Source organism: Pleuronectes platessa, chromosome 6, assembly GCF_947347685.1.
Source record: "Pleuronectes platessa chromosome 6, fPlePla1.1, whole genome shotgun sequence".
Classification (NCBI taxonomy): domain Eukaryota; kingdom Metazoa; phylum Chordata; class Actinopteri; order Pleuronectiformes; family Pleuronectidae; genus Pleuronectes; species Pleuronectes platessa.
The window spans coordinates 4,042,883-4,058,131 of NC_070631.1; the positions used below are offsets into that span (position 1 = coordinate 4,042,883).

At 42.6% G+C, this 15,249-nt stretch overlaps 2 protein-coding genes across 2 annotated transcripts; both read right to left on the reverse strand.

Annotated features, from left to right (window-relative positions):
* Window positions 1-4,576: 4,576 nt before the first annotated feature.
* LOC128441873 (solute carrier family 26 member 9-like) lies at window positions 4,577-10,798 on the reverse strand. Its single transcript, XM_053423989.1, is given in 20 exon segments — window positions 4,577-4,588; window positions 4,691-4,750; window positions 5,133-5,269; window positions 5,417-5,471; window positions 6,028-6,288; window positions 6,378-6,527; window positions 6,616-6,708; window positions 6,795-6,864; window positions 6,974-7,080; window positions 7,176-7,271; window positions 7,365-7,442; window positions 7,916-8,029; window positions 8,108-8,255; window positions 8,341-8,423; window positions 8,976-9,128; window positions 9,209-9,417; window positions 9,420-9,632; window positions 9,759-9,869; window positions 10,023-10,162; window positions 10,653-10,798. Coding segments are annotated over 20 exon segments (2,436 nt in total).
* Window positions 10,799-11,695: 897 nt separating this feature from the next.
* On the reverse strand, window positions 11,696-14,675 carry slc48a1a (solute carrier family 48 member 1a). The gene is made up of 3 exons (XM_053424462.1): window positions 14,215-14,675; window positions 13,162-13,329; window positions 11,696-13,070 (listed from the first exon to the last, which is right to left on the reverse strand). Exons 1-3 carry the CDS (start codon window positions 14,342-14,344, stop codon window positions 12,934-12,936), a joined length of 435 nt encoding a protein of 144 aa, XP_053280437.1. The 5' UTR covers window positions 14,345-14,675; the 3' UTR covers window positions 11,696-12,933.
* Between the last annotated feature and the right edge of the window lie 574 nt (window positions 14,676-15,249).

Genomic DNA, 15,249 nt, shown 5'->3' on the forward strand with positions numbered 1-15,249 from the left:
ACAAAAACCCCAGGGCAGATTAACATGAAACCAGGATGGGAGGATGGGAAGTGGGTCAGACAACGACCTTTGTCAACATTTTCATAATTTTCCAGGAAATAATTCTTGGAATTCATAAAAAAATCATTAAAAGGCACTGATGTCGATGAATGTGTCCTATTTGGTGCATATTCCATGAATTTAAAGGGACTGTTGAGCCCTAGTGGAAGAATTAAGTTCTGTTGTGGATTGTTAACGTGAAACCAAACATTTACACAATGTAGATTGACAGCTGTGGATCAGTGTTGTTGTCACAATAACAGGAAAACGCATCATTCTCCTAAATGCCCTAAAGACACGATAGTAATGTCTCGGGCACCTGCATATACATAAATGTGCAACACGTGTGTTAAAATAAGTTTTTATTGAAAACACGTTCAACTTTCTTTTCAATAACGTTTGGTTTCTCCGATGCAACCTCACTTAGAAATACAGTTTAACGTTTTAAATTTCTTGGTGCAGGACTCTTCTATGAAAAGTAAAAATTCAGGTAAGGATGCAGGGAACTACTGCATCATACCTGCAGATAGACCTGAAGACCAGAAGGAGAGAGAGGACTCATCCTGTTTTATCATTTTGTTTCACAATCTTCATGCATCAAATGACTCTGAGCTCTTAATTAAAACATATTAATAAACCAGTCACACAACCACAGTCAAATTCCCCTGGTGACGTTGAGAGTTAAAATAAAATCTGTCTGTTTGATTTCCTGTCTGTGGAGATAAAAGCCTGCAGGTTTCTCCTGTGAGCTTCAAACAGGTGAGTTTCCTCTGCACCAGAGACCAGCAGCGATCCTCAGGGGACGTCACACACAAAACACAACAACACAACAGAGCAAACAAACATGTCTGAGGAACGTTTTCACTGAGAATCAGGTCCAGGAGTTTTGTCTTTTCTCCATCCCTCCCTTATTCTCTCTCTCTCTCTGTTATCGTCGTGTGTTCGGAGGTTAATGAGTGGAAACCTCTGTGGGCCTCTCTCATGTAGAGCTCTCAGAAAAAGTTAGTTTGCTAATGTTTGTGCTAATGACTCTGAAGCAGAGGTTAATTTAACTAATGGTCTCTGCCGGCGCAATCTTAAAGACATTTGAAGACAGTCAGACTCAGCGGGTCTCTGCTCCCAAAGTCTCTCTTCTTCAAGTGGGACTTTAATGGCGTCTGTCAGAGTGTGAACACGAAGCTGCACGGACATTTTGAGGAGCTCCACAGTCTGCATGCTGCAGCTGGAGAAAACCCACAGAGATTCAAACCAGCAACCTGTGAGGCCACAACACCAACAAAGCTCTCCCTCGTTTACGTCCTCGTCCTGTGAGTTTATCTCTCAAAATTAATAAAGCAATTGCGCACGAGCTATCAAATTGTGATTGTGTAATAACACTCACAACACCCCCGATGACACGTTGCAGAGCATCCTGTGGTTTCCTCCCTCGCTGCACTCCTCTAATGAGTTCCCTCAGTGTTGCACCACACTGCGCTGTTTTGCATTGTCTTGTCTAATTTCCCCCGCTGATATGGAATGGCTCAGTGAGGAGCCGCTATCTGCAGCCATCACGCCGCAGCTTCCATCTAATAAGAAGACAGGAGAGCAAACAGTACCTGCCGCTCTGTTTAATGAGATGATGGGAAGATAAGACGCTCTACTGATGACGGGCGGATCTGTCCGACACCAGAGCTGCAGATCCACCTTTTGTCTTGACGCCATGTTCAGAGGGGAAGTGGAAGTTGTTTATCTTTCCTCTGCTTTATCTTCTTCTTCTTCTTCTTCCAGCTCTGGATTGTGATACTGTTTATGAAGTTTAAATTAATCCCCTCCTCCCTGACATTAAGAAAACACCAACCTTAAAGGGTTCTTTCGGATTCCTCAGTTTCTGCCTCTGGCTGTTTGTAATTCACATCATCCCTTAAATATAGTAAAGTTTATAATAGTGGTGGACTTTTAATGCAAAGATGGTTTTGTGAAAGGAAAAGAGCTGAAGAGAAAAACAGAAATGGCAGCAGGTTGAGCTGTGGTTTAATTCAACCGTTAATAATTTACCATCGTCTAGTCCGAGATGCAGACTCAATAATTTCATGCCTTAATTAATCACCAGAGGACGCTCCATTGTTGGTGCATTTAATTGCTGTTGAACTGCTGGAATGAGACAATACACAACCTGCACTAATATCAGTTATCAGTGGTCAGACGTGCCCCTCGTGGACTCGGTGAACAAACCCTGTCCGAGGACAATCTGCTGACATCGAAACGATCAAGATTTATGATTCTCCGGCTGCAGAGCGGTGTGTTAATGAAGCAGAGTAGAGCCCCAAACATGGGTCTATAAAATGCATATGCAAGGCACTAACTGCCGTCACTTGATCAATGTCAAACAGCCATTATTAAAATTTCCAGGAGTGGTTTCGGTCGCTCTATATCCTCCTCACTTCCTCCGCTGACACTTACAACCCCTCCGCATATTTGAGGAAGACTCTTTGGCTTCCTGGCTCTTTATTAAGGCGTTCACAATTGAAATCTTTATTCTGAAAGGTCAGAGCTGAATATTGTCTCCGGGGCGGCGCTTCATAAAAGCGGGCGAGCACTAAATGACAGGGCATCGTGACTCAATGGGGGGGGGGGGGGGGGGGCATGCAATTAGTCTCAACAGTAAGAAACCACTGGGCGTGTAAACAAATTTAATACATAAATCTCTCCGTCTCAAATTTCTAAAAGGGACCTTGTTAATTAAACCATCATGGTCAATGAATGTGCAAGGGGTGTAAAATTAATTTTTATGTGAACTTGCAATTACGGGGATTGAGAAGCTTTGGTCCAGTGTTTCTGTGTCTCAGTTGAAAAAAAAGGGGATTTAGCTCGAAGCGTTTCATAATTCAGTGTAATCACCGGCTGACCTCCACAAAGGTTCGGCTGGTTCTCGACCTGCAGCTCTGCTCATAAGGGATTAATAACATAACACAATATCCAGAGAGTCAAGTTAAAAAAATAAAGCTAAATAGGCAAAAGCTGAAAGTGAATTTCAGATAAATGAGAATAATAGAAAAGCAGCGCACCATGTAATGAGAGGCAGGGACGTAACAAAGGTGGGGGGGGGGGGGGGTTCCAGATGTGAGCAGGCAAGTGTTATTGAATATTTTTCAATATTTTCACCCTTATCACAGGAAATAGTTTGTGGATCTTGTTTAGGGAAGTGATATCTATGAGTGTGTGCATTTTCTCTTTAATATGAAAACTTGATGTACTTGATTTTGTCATATTTCATATTCAAAACCTACTTAAAGGTAGTTTTCAGTGTGTAGATACTTGTGTGTATCTTACAAGACAGTTAAGCTCTTCTTTGTACTTTTAAACATTTAAAGAAAAGAAGGACAAACTGCCATAAGAGCTCATGTGATGTAAAAAGAAGATGGTGAAACCAATTATTCAAAATTTAAATTTCCCAGATTCATATTAATTAAATCAGACTCAAGTAAAAGCTGTTTACAGACGTCCTGACAAACAAAGAGGTAGAAAAGAAAGAGAGGGATGAGCTGCAGGTGATGGAATTAAACACAAACATGCTCCCTCCCTCCCTCCCTCTCTCTCTCTCTCTCTATCTCTCTCTCTCTCACACACACTCACACGTACAGACACACAAAACCAATGAGAGACTTTCCCAGAGCTCCAAATTAAAGCTGATGGCCACAGAAACCTTGTAATCACCGGTGGAGCCAAATTGCAGCGGAGGCGAAGGGGAGCCGAGGAGCAGATGTGTGCCAGGACACCTTAGGATGATTTCTTAATAGCTTCATAAATCCATTCATGCATCACACACACACACCAACGCCACAGTCAGCAGGCGGCTCCACACCACAGGCCTCAACGCACCTGCTACACAAACACAACTTTGTATGGGCCCACGGTATTTTCTCTTTCTCACTGCACCATTACAACCAGTGACGACTACAGGTGTGACTCTGGTTGTGTTGACTTCACTCCGCCGTGTGGACACTGATGCACACTGTTGTTGGTTTAATCGAGTTTGTGAGCACAACAAAGCCACGAAACTGCTGAGGCCAGTGAAATTTCCTCCTTTTCATTTGTGTTTAGCCTTTTTCTCTCGACGCCTCCTCCTCCACGAGGGACTCGACCGAACTGCTCAGCTGGCTGCGGCCCCTCAGCGGAGGCCAGGCGCGCTCTCAGTTAATTACAGGCCCGCTCCTGTGTGACTGCCCAGTCAGCAGGTCCCCCCCCCAGTAGATGTGAGGGGGTGGCTGAGCTGGGACTCAGAGCTCCCCCTCTTTATCTGCTCAGCACTTACTGGCCGTGTCTGTTGTGCTGGTGTGTACCACCCCCTGTCAGCCGAGTCAAGTACTGATTACTCTGCACAACCACAATGTAAATTAAAAAAGAAATGTATTTGGGTAATTGACAGTCAGCAAAAACAAAACGATCCATGCACACGGGACATATTTTGGGCCGACAATACATTTGCATAAATTACACTGACACAGACGATTATTGTTGGTGTTTGTGTCGTATTTCTTCTGCTCATCTCCAGCGAAGCTCAGAACATTTCCTAAAAGAGGTGAAAGTACAGTTAGTTACAGAGTGATGGCTTCATGATGATATAAAAAGGAAGTAACTGTCATTTTACAAGTACTAGTAAACAAGTAAATACCTGTTCCAAATCCAGCTCCCCATGAATACCAATGGGGAATTCCTCTCCTTCTCCCTGTGCCTGCAGCCAACAACAGACATATTTAGACTAAAGACGGCACAAACACACTGTGATATTATAAAAAATAGACGTGACTTTATTTTTCCAGTTCAAAGCTGTGACACGTGTTTGTAACCTTCTTTCTCAGCTGCACTCGATATGTGGCCTGACCTTGGTGCAACTTACAGCTCGTGATATTCTGTTGACCCTCGTCGAAGCAGATAAGAGGCCTCACTAAACAGAGGAGTTTCCCTCTCAGAGAATAAATCAGGGTATTCCAGTCGTCTTAATGTCTCCCCCTGTGGCCCTGAGCTGAAGCCTCTGAGCAGCGGGTGTTTGTTTGTGATGTTGTGGAAAGAGGATTTGTACGATAAAGTTATTTTATACAGCGGGGGGGGCCGACCTTTAGGGAGACGCGCCTCTCTCCGGAGGTGTGTTGAGCAAACAGGACGGCGTCGTGCACGGAGAGGAAGAGATTTCCACGGGAGATGTTTCCGTCCTCAAACGCCCCCCCGGCCTCCAGCTCCTCCTGCACCTGGGCTGCAGGGGGACAGACGGCAGGGATCAGACAGAGAGCTGCACACGACCAAACTAACTCTGACTTATGTGCATTCGGTCAAAAGACAAATACAAGGACAGTTCTATTTGCATGTTTGTAAAGAGAAATACTCTGAGTTGAGATTTTACCTTGAACATTAGCCAGGTACAGTTTGATCCCCAGCGTCGAGTAGCTTGAGTTCATCTGAGAGGGAAATAAAAAGACAGAAAGTTGATCATCAACATTCGAGAAAAACTACAACTGGATCCATAGAATCATAAAAGGTCAAATCAGGACACTGAGTCTCTAAAATCAAAGAATCTTTTGCCTCCACAAAGTTTTATATTATTTAAACTTTTTACAGCCTTTCACATTCAAGCGAAAATACATTATTATATTTTGTCTATGTAATGTAGATGTTTCTCTTCTCTTCCTGGGTTCTCTGACTCTTTAACATGAATATTTTAATGTCAGAAATGAGAGATTATGAACTGTAATGTTAGTTCATGTTAATTCAATAAAAACATTTGCTACACTAAAAAAGAAATTATTTAAAAAAGTCAATTTCAATCTCTCATCTGCCTAAAACTTGTAAAATTACATTTACCAATGCAATAATGCTTGTGTAAGTCTGTGTTATCATGCTGTGAAAATATATATTAATAATAATTGTATCTCTGTCCTAAAATACAGAGCCTAAAAATGTATAATATCAAACGTCTCATTCTCAGAGTGAATGTTTCAAAAAACAGATTATGACCTTTATCAGCACTTTGATTCCCATGAGATCAATGAAGCAGACGCCAGCCAGGTCCAGGACCAGGGTGTGGAAGGGCATGGGCTGGGACTCCAGGGTGATGGCACTGGGACTGGGCGGCTCCTGGTCGGACGTCTGCTCTCCCAGTTCAATGTCACCGCACTGGAAGTTGACGTAGCTGGTGGGAGTTGTGGGAGTTGTGGGTGAGCTGACGCTGCCGTCGCTCATGTCAAAGTCGTTCTGCAGCTCGAGCTGAGATATGGTCTGTGGAGGAAACACAAAGAGGAAGGTCACAGGTGGAGACGCTTCCCAGTTTGAATATGAAAAGGTGTGGTTTCTGCTCCTGGTCCCACCTGAACCTTCATGGTCACCAGCGAGCTGGGCTTCCTCCTCCTCGTCTCCTCGTCCTTCTTGTCCTTCTTCTCCGTTTTTACTTTTTCCTTCATCTCCTTCTCCAAGAACTTCCGCTTGGCCAGAATCAGTTTGCCAGGGTCCAGTCCGGTCTAGACACAAACATGTCGGTGTAAACATTCAATTCAAACCTGCTGATCCGTGAACAGCAGCAGAAGAAGGTTCTTTATCTCACTGCACCTTTTTGACGACCCTCTGTCGAAACATCTCAGCATTTGCAAAATAGAGCGGTGAACAGTAGTTGACTATTTTCACCCCCGTTATTGGCCTGACCTGTGGATTTATCACAAAACCATTAAATGCAGATCACCTACATTATATATATATTGAGTAAAAAACCAAAAGAATAGTTTTAATACCTTCGTGTACACTTTAGGATTTATGTAGATATCTGTATCCACAATCTGGACCATTGCCGAACCGTTACGACTACAGGGGAAAAAGTCATAAAATAGATAATCCCTTAATACTTACTCTGTTTCATTGTTTTATTAATTGTTGGTCCAATTTCATAACTTATTTGATGGAGTTTCCTTACAACTGCGTCTTGAATATCACGACCAGGATGGAGAACCCGACCCCGATGGCGACTCCGTACGGCAAGCTGAGAAAGAAGGTGGCCAAGAAGGACACAACCCACACACACTGGGAGAGAGAGAGAGAGAACAATCGCGTGAGGATAATAAAACACATATTATTTTGTGTACTAATAATGCAAACAACACACATGTTTAACTCACACAGTCCAACTTGCTCTTCTTCCACAGGTAGTAGGGATCTGAGAGCTGCAGCAGCGTGTTCTTCAGGTTGACAGCGATCAGAGCTCCGAGCACCGACTGAGAAATCAAACACAAATTATTAATCACAACGACATTTTGGAAAAAACAGTTTTGTGTGTAATGTTTCAAAGGTGATGATGTCACACCTACTTTGGGAAGTGGTTTCAGAAAGGCTCCCAATGCGAGCATGGTAATCATGACAACCAGCATCACACACAGACTCGCAAACTACAGGAGGACACGTGTGAGCAGTAGTTGGTAATTTGACATGATACTTGTCTTCATTGAATTACTTATACATGTTCATTTAATAATGACATTTCTATAAAGCTTTGAAAGACCAGAGTCTGTGTGCAAAGTTAGAAAATCATAGAAAAGTCAGATACAACTCAGCAATGCAAAAACTAAACAGATAAAAGAACAAGAATAAAACACTAATTTGTTAAAAAATATATAAAATGTCTTCCTATACAGGTGAGTTCATATCTGCTTTTTAAAATGAGAAGCTGATTCTGCAGATTTGATGTTGAGGTGGAGTTTGTCGAAGCTTCAACCTTAAAACCAGAAGGCCACTTTCTTTTAAACCTGGATCGTGGGACTTGTAGTTCTTTTTCCGATCCTGTGGTAAAGTTCTGAAGTACAAAGTGGATCCAGAACATGTGGTGATTTCAAAGTGACCAGTAGAATCTGCCGGCACTCACCTGTGATGTTCCCCCGGCGTTGTCCACAGCCAGGGTCACAGACAGGGCGCAGCAGATCACGTGGATCTTGAAGAAGGACCCGAGGAAGTTGCTGCAGCCGAGCGCCAACATTTCCTGTAGAGCAACGTGACACCTGTCAATCATTTTGTTTTTAATGAGCTACCAGAAGATATGGTGGTGGTTCTGTTCTACCTGGTTGGGATCCACATCATAGCCGTGCTTGGCTGCCAGAGTCCTGCCCATCGCCAGGTTGATGACATACCCAACTATCGCCAGGGAGAAGGCCGTGCTCAGCATGTCTGGCCACTGACTCACTGTCGGCAGGATCGGAGCCGGGAACCTGGAGAATAAAGAGGAACCAAAAAACATGGTGGATTGTCGTGGAAGCTGCCGTTGATCAGGAGGTTTGCTGACGTGTGCTTTACCCCAAAGGGATTTCCCCCACGATGTCCATGTGGTAGAGCTCAGGAAGGTGCAGAGGGCCGGAGATGGCCGTGGCCACCACCACCTGAACAGGAGGAGGGAGAAATAACCATAGATATATATATAAAGGCTAGATCAACGTCCACACATGGCGGCCATCTTGTCACAGTCAGCTCGCTCATCCTTATGGTACATGTACTTTTTAAATAACCATAACTTGCTCAATTTTCAACCGATTTTTAAACGGTTCGGTTTTTTATAAACGTCAGAGATGAAGTTATGACATTGCATACTTATGAATAATTATGTTATTTTCAAAAAATTTGAATAATGTTCTAAAATAGGTACAAGATTTCCCTTAACAAATATACATCAAGAATTATTTTATTTTATTTTATTTCAAAAGTACATGTACCACTACCAACACAATGTTATGGGTGAGCGAGCCGCCTGTGGCAAGATGGCTGCCATGTGCGGACGTTCGACTCCGTTGGACGTGACATCTATCCTTTATATATCTATGGAAATAACCATCACCTTCATAATTGATGGACCCGGAAGATGATGAACCGAACACAAACTGAGGAGAAGCACTTTTTGTGTCCTTGGAGAAATTAACACACTATATAGGACTCACAATAACGATCTCCATTGGGACGGGGAAGGGCAGTTTGTGGCGGTACCGCACACTCAGCTCCTTCACGACAATCAGAACCACGCTGCTGACCAGAGCAAACACCAACGACGCTATGTTGGTATCAGCAAGGCCGGCTGCAATGTCTGTGAGAGTCTGTGGCAAACAATAACAATTACATATTACTGAAAAAGCCATTTTGATTGTCTTCTATTCGTTGTATAACACATACTCACGTAGACCACAGCCAGGGGGCCACTGTACGGCGGCACTTTGATGCCAAAGATGTACTTGAGCACGGAGATGAGGATCTGTAGCCCTGCAGCCGTCATGAAGCCTCGGACGAAGGACTCCGACAGATAGATGGCCACGAACCCAAACTGCATGAAGCCAAAGCCGATCTGTGTGGACACGAGTGGATTTTTAGATGGAACTGATTCCTCTTTCGTTTCAGTTTGAAGGACTCTGAGGGGAACAGGTTTACCTGTATGATGGCGGTGAGGCAGGCCAGAGTTCCAGATATCCCCAATCGAACCTCATTCATCCTCTCCGTGTCCACCACTGTGGTGTTAAGAGTGGCGTTGAAATGACTGAAGTCCGATTCCGGGGCCAGCTGAAGACACACGATGCCCACCATGATGCTGAGGACGGCGAAAGTACCTGAACACAGAGAGCAGGCATGTCACATGGAAACAGGGCTGAGTGCAGCTGATCTGCATTGTGCAGCTCCGGCAACTTATCACTGTCATCCCAACAAATCGCAGCAGATAAATCACTCTGATTTACCCGGGACCATCTGGTGAGCGGTGCCCATGAAGAAATACGGGATGAGGGGGAAGAAGGAAGAATAGAGGCCGTTGACGGGGGGGAGATTTGCCAGGAGGGCGAACGCCATGCCTGCAGAGAACAGAAACCTTTTTATCACTGTCGAATAAATCACAAGGAGGTAGAAGAGACTGCGTTAGGGACTGGATGGGAACGCTGATGCAACCAGCAGCGGTGGACAGGTGTTACACAGACCCATCAGCAGGAAGAAGAGGATTGGCTGACCTTGGGGAACCTGGATGGTGCCGGCGCTGACCCCGCTGATGACATCACACAGCAGGTTGTCTTTGGCTTTGTACTTGGGCAGCCAGCTCAGGACGGGCAGGTGTCGGAACAACAGGCCCCTCAGTCTGGACCCGGAGCATCTGAGAGACACAAACCGGAGACACACTTTGAAAAGCTCTGGTTTTTTCTTGTTGCTACTGTGAAGCTCTTGTATACACGTTGTGTGGAGTCACAGCTGCAGGGCGCTTCACTGCTTGATCACAACTGTCATGTCAGACGTTGGGTCGAATCCCTCACCGGGTGTAAAGCTTGACTGAATTTGTTACTTTCAGACCAACACATTTAAGATTTTCCTGTTGTTTGAGTGACAAATGCACTTGGTCGGTCTTTAAAGGAGCCTTCAGGTGCATTGTTGGTACATCGCTATCTAAAGGCAGCGGAAAGGCGATTGTGTGACCGACAGAAACCTGATGACGCAGTGTTTTAATGTTATTTTAAGCAGGCATTGTCAAGATAGTCATATTGTCGAAACAGTAATATGCACACACGATTAGAGATTAAAGAAACGAGGTCACACCGGGTGTATGTCAGGGCTCGAGTGGGTCACGTGACTGGGTTGTGATTCTGTACCTGAAGAGTTTCTTTATTTTCTCCCCAACAGGAAACTGTCGACTCTTCTTGTCAAATTCTCTGTCGAACTCTGGGAGGTTATACGCCGGCCTGTCAATCACATAACGTGGGCGGTCGACGTGCATGGCTGGAGAATATGGAGGCATATTAAATCCATTATGACATTTTAAGAATTACCATTAATAACATGTAATGTAATGAAACAGTGATAATAAAATACATTCATCAATTGAAGTTAAACCCACCTGAACAAAGTCAAGTCATTACATTTCTTCAACAACATAAAAAATATGTAAGAATAACAATTTATCCCTGACTCTCATTTTTAAGAATTACATTTTTAAACCCTCGTCTGATTGACCTCAGAAAACCTTTTTCTTACATTTAAGATCCTAATCTGACCTTAACGGATGAAGGACAAGGCCACAGGTCGGATCGCTGCTAAAATATTTGATCAACAGCAGGTAAATAAAAGCACACGCATGAGTTCACTTTGTCCATTAACAGTTCACATGGAGAATTTTTTTTTATTTATTAAATCAAGTCTACCTCATTTTATATTTCAGAAAAAAATGTATTATTAAATAATAAGAAATAAGGAAAACCTACACTTGAAAACATTCTTTCACCAACACTGTTAGAAGTGGTTAATTCTCAGGGCACATGGATCATAGGAACTAAAACACAATAGACAATAGGTTATAGATTGTTTCCCACAAACCAGCCTTCACATGCATTTATCAATAAACAATTAAAGTCAAATGCCTACACATCCGTCTCAACACTATTACGACAATATCGGTTTAAAAACACTGTTTAATGTCAAATTAATAACAGTAAAAGTGTGAAAACAACACTGCACCTTATTGCTGAAGCAGGAGGTCTGAAGGCATTTGGCTCAGATGTGTGTATCAACACAACTTGGTTTGATTTCTTATCAACACAACTTGGTTTGATTTCTTATCACGTTGCGTTAAACACCTTTTTCACCTTGTAGGTGGAGCCAAGGAAAAGCTTGAAGGAAAACTCAGCAGACAACGTGATTTATTTAACAATAAATGCATCTTTAATGAGTTTGGTTTCTATACACGTGGATTCTCACATTCAATCTCCCATCGACAAAAAATACAAATGTACATGTTTTGCGGTAGAGGGCAAACAAACGTTACAGCCGGAAGCAAACTACTCACAAAGCCTAGTATAACTTACACAAATCATAGCAGGTGGAACATTAATGATACATAGTGTATAAATAGTGTATTTCATCATTAAAAAGGGTGAGACATGAATGATAGCATGTAAAACATTTTTATTGTTTTGCCCATTGTAACAAGATTTGTGTGCAAAACAATGGGGTCAAAGACTAAAGTGCATTTATTTATCAAATCAATTTTATCTCTCTAGACTGGAGGAATGTCTCAGGAGTGCAGACAGGAAGAAGCAGGGCTCCCCCTGGTGGAACAAAAGGTGAACAAGCAGATTATTCCACAGGAATGCCTTTTCTCCACCGTTTCAAATCAGGATGAAGTAAGGACATGTAGAATCGCTTCCTCCTTAGGGTTGTAACAGGGTTAGTATCTTTAAAAAGCTACGAATGAGAGAGAAAACTTTTCAATCAGTGGTTGAATTAAAAAAATATATAAATTCTTCAAACTGCTTCATTAATTTTGAATATCAGACAGACAGTGAGGGACAGTGACAGTCTGGAGACGCGAGTATTTTGTGGTTCAGGGCCGGAGTTATGAAAACACCTGTACGGGTCAAAATAAACAAGCACACCAAACACACACTGTCAACTTAGCTTCATCCGCGTGGTTTCAGGTAAGTGGTTTTAGTTTTGGTTCTGAGAGAACTTTCATTTTAGCGACTGCCCATTGAAATAAAAACCTGTTGTGGAAGGGGGTTTCCTGTTACATATTATTTTTGTTCTAAGATTGAAACATCCAAAGATAAAATCTGTCTGAAAATCTCTTCATAAATAGCCTTCAGCAAGTTACGCAAAAATAAGTTCCGTTCTTCAGAGCTTCCGACTTATGACGACGACAGGGATATAACATGTGGGTCATTAAAAGTAGGAGAACGGGTTACAATGCAAATACAGAACTTGTTAAGCGAGAGCAACAGGGGAAACTCCATGTGGAGAAAAAAGGTCAGATGACTTCTTTAATCTAGCCACGTCTGGGTATTTCCTCCTCTTTGTTACAAAAAGCTCTTTGACCAGCTCTTGCCGGAAAATCTAAAACCCCTGGAGGTCCGTCGGAGTCTATAAAATCCATCCTGACTAGAAGTCGCTGAGGATGCTGATATCTGCGAACTCCTGGCGGTACCGGTACGAGTACAAGGCCAAGAGGAAGGACCACTTGAGAGTCAGGAAGCTCCACACGGAGGAGAGGTAGAGGCTCCTCGGGTCAGTGGGAGCTGTGGGAACGGAAAAAAGACAAAGTGATGAATACTTTCCTCTGCTCTTACGCACATAATGAATGAGGAAGAACGGAAGGGGGGGGCTTACATTGCTTCTGTGTGATGGCGAGGGTGAGGAAGGTGATGAGGGCGGTCAGAGCCAGGATGGAGAAGAGCACGCCGACAGCAATAAAGAACTTGAGCCCCTTGAGCCAGGTGCGCCAGTAGTCCTGCAGGTACATGATGTGTGTGACCAGAGCCCAGACGGCTAGAACTCCTGTCAGGACACAAACACACACAGCAATGACATCCTGTTCTACTCTAGAGCCAATTGTAAATCAATCAGTGTGGGAACTGTTTGGGTTTCACCATAAACTTAAGGTCTTGACCTCATTAAGTTATGATCTTTAATTGGACTGAACAGATTATCTTTTATTACAATCAAATCTGAATTTTTCCACGGACCTTTGTGTGAAGCACTTTGTAACCTCGTTTAGATAAGTGCTATACGAATAAAGTTATTATTATTATTATTATTATTATTATTATTATTAACTGGACCTGAAACTAAATCACATAACAATAAATCCATTTCCTTGATTGTTTTGTTTGTGAAAATGCCAGAAGAAGCTCCAGAAAATACAAAGAAACAGCTAAATGTGCTCAGATGAGAAGTTTTGAGTAGAAAAAGTTTCTGGAACAATAACTTCAATCATTGGACTATGAATAAAACACATGTCAATTAACACTGTTCTTATAGGTTTATGTTGTGGGCCAATAACTAACAGGACAGAGATAAAAGACTAGTTTAAGTTTTGTCATTTCTAAACAGCAGAGACTTTGTTTACAAGGTGAGTGGGTCAGTTTCTTGTGATTTCCTTTCCTCCAGCCCCACATTAGACGTATTACCCAAGAATGAAACAGATTATTATTACATTTAATAATCATAACAGAGTGAGACCCATTCTCTGTGTCACTGACTGACAGATGCTATATGAGTAAAAGTGACCTTGCAGCAGATATTAAAGCTGCTGACACTGACACTAATAAAGAGCTGACACTAAACCATGAGTTTTAAAGATTCTCGTGAAATGATGGACATTAAACAAAGAAGAAACACACACATGAGACACTTTCCTCCATGTTATTGTGTGTACGGTACCTGACAGGCCTCCCATGGCCGCCGTCCACGGCTGCTTGTAGGCGATGTTCCACACCAGGAAAGCCGAGAGACCCATCAGGGCCCCGAAGGTCGCATACCCGATGCTGATGTAGATCCTGTTGATTCCCATTGTTCACATGCAACTTCGCTCCGGGTTCCAAAAAGACGTGTTTTTTAAAAACAGACGAGGTTTTAAGCTAATTCTTCGGTTTAGTTCCACATTGTTATGTAATTTCCTGGCAGGAAAACAACCGGATGAAAGTCCTGGATCACCTGGAGTCAGAAACTGGATTTTTAAATATCTAACTAACTGTAATTCGTGTGAGTTTAACAGGAATATAACGAAAGAGGAACCATTCGAGTCTCCGGCTAACGAGGAGGCTACAAAACATCAAGCTAGCTGTTTATCTCACAGGTCTCGAAGATGACGGAGAACGCAAGAGGAGTGACCGCCCACTCGGGCTGCTTCCGGTCCGCATCCCCGACGACAAGTTACATCGCAACAATCACGTTTCCTTGAGGTTATATGTAATTAATTCTGCTTGGTTCTTATTTAACACACGGAATCAAACATATAATTGATGTTTTTAATGAAATGAATTAGTCTGACGTGGTGTTGTAAAGTTGTTTTCCACAAATGCATCGAATCTTTTTAATCTTTGATAGCTTTTCTCAGTTGAAAACCCGGTTCTAAATGTAATATCGCCCCTAGTGGAGGAAAGAGGAACATATAATGTCATCTGTGATGTCATCGCTCCATTCTGAGCATGTGCCTTGGTAGATTGAGTTCAAGTTCGTTTTTATTAGTCAACACTTAACTTCATACAAAGTGCAGTACTATTATATCGTATTGAACGTCATGCGAAGTGCATTCAACACAACAAAAACTTTATTATCCAACATTAGGAGCAAAGAGACAGCAATGAACTAAATTTATTCGACAATGGTAGAGATAAAAAGATGTTATAATAGAATAAAATATATCAATGAGGTGGAACATTAAATAAAAAAAACTGCAGAGCTAAGGGATTGAAA

Excerpts from the sequence above, each read along its gene's own strand:
- slc48a1a (XM_053424462.1), bottom strand. The coding sequence starts at position 14,344 with ATGGGAATCAACAGGATCTACATCAGCATCGGGTATGCGACCTTCGGG. Across the intron at positions 13,330-14,214 it reads GGCCATGGGAGGCCTGTCAG|GAGTTCTAGCCGTCTGGGCT; the intron begins GTACCGTACACA and ends GTGTCCTGACAG. Across the intron at positions 13,071-13,161 it reads CGCCATCACACAGAAGCAAT|CTCCCACTGACCCGAGGAGC; the intron begins GTAAGCCCCCCC and ends CCGTTCCCACAG.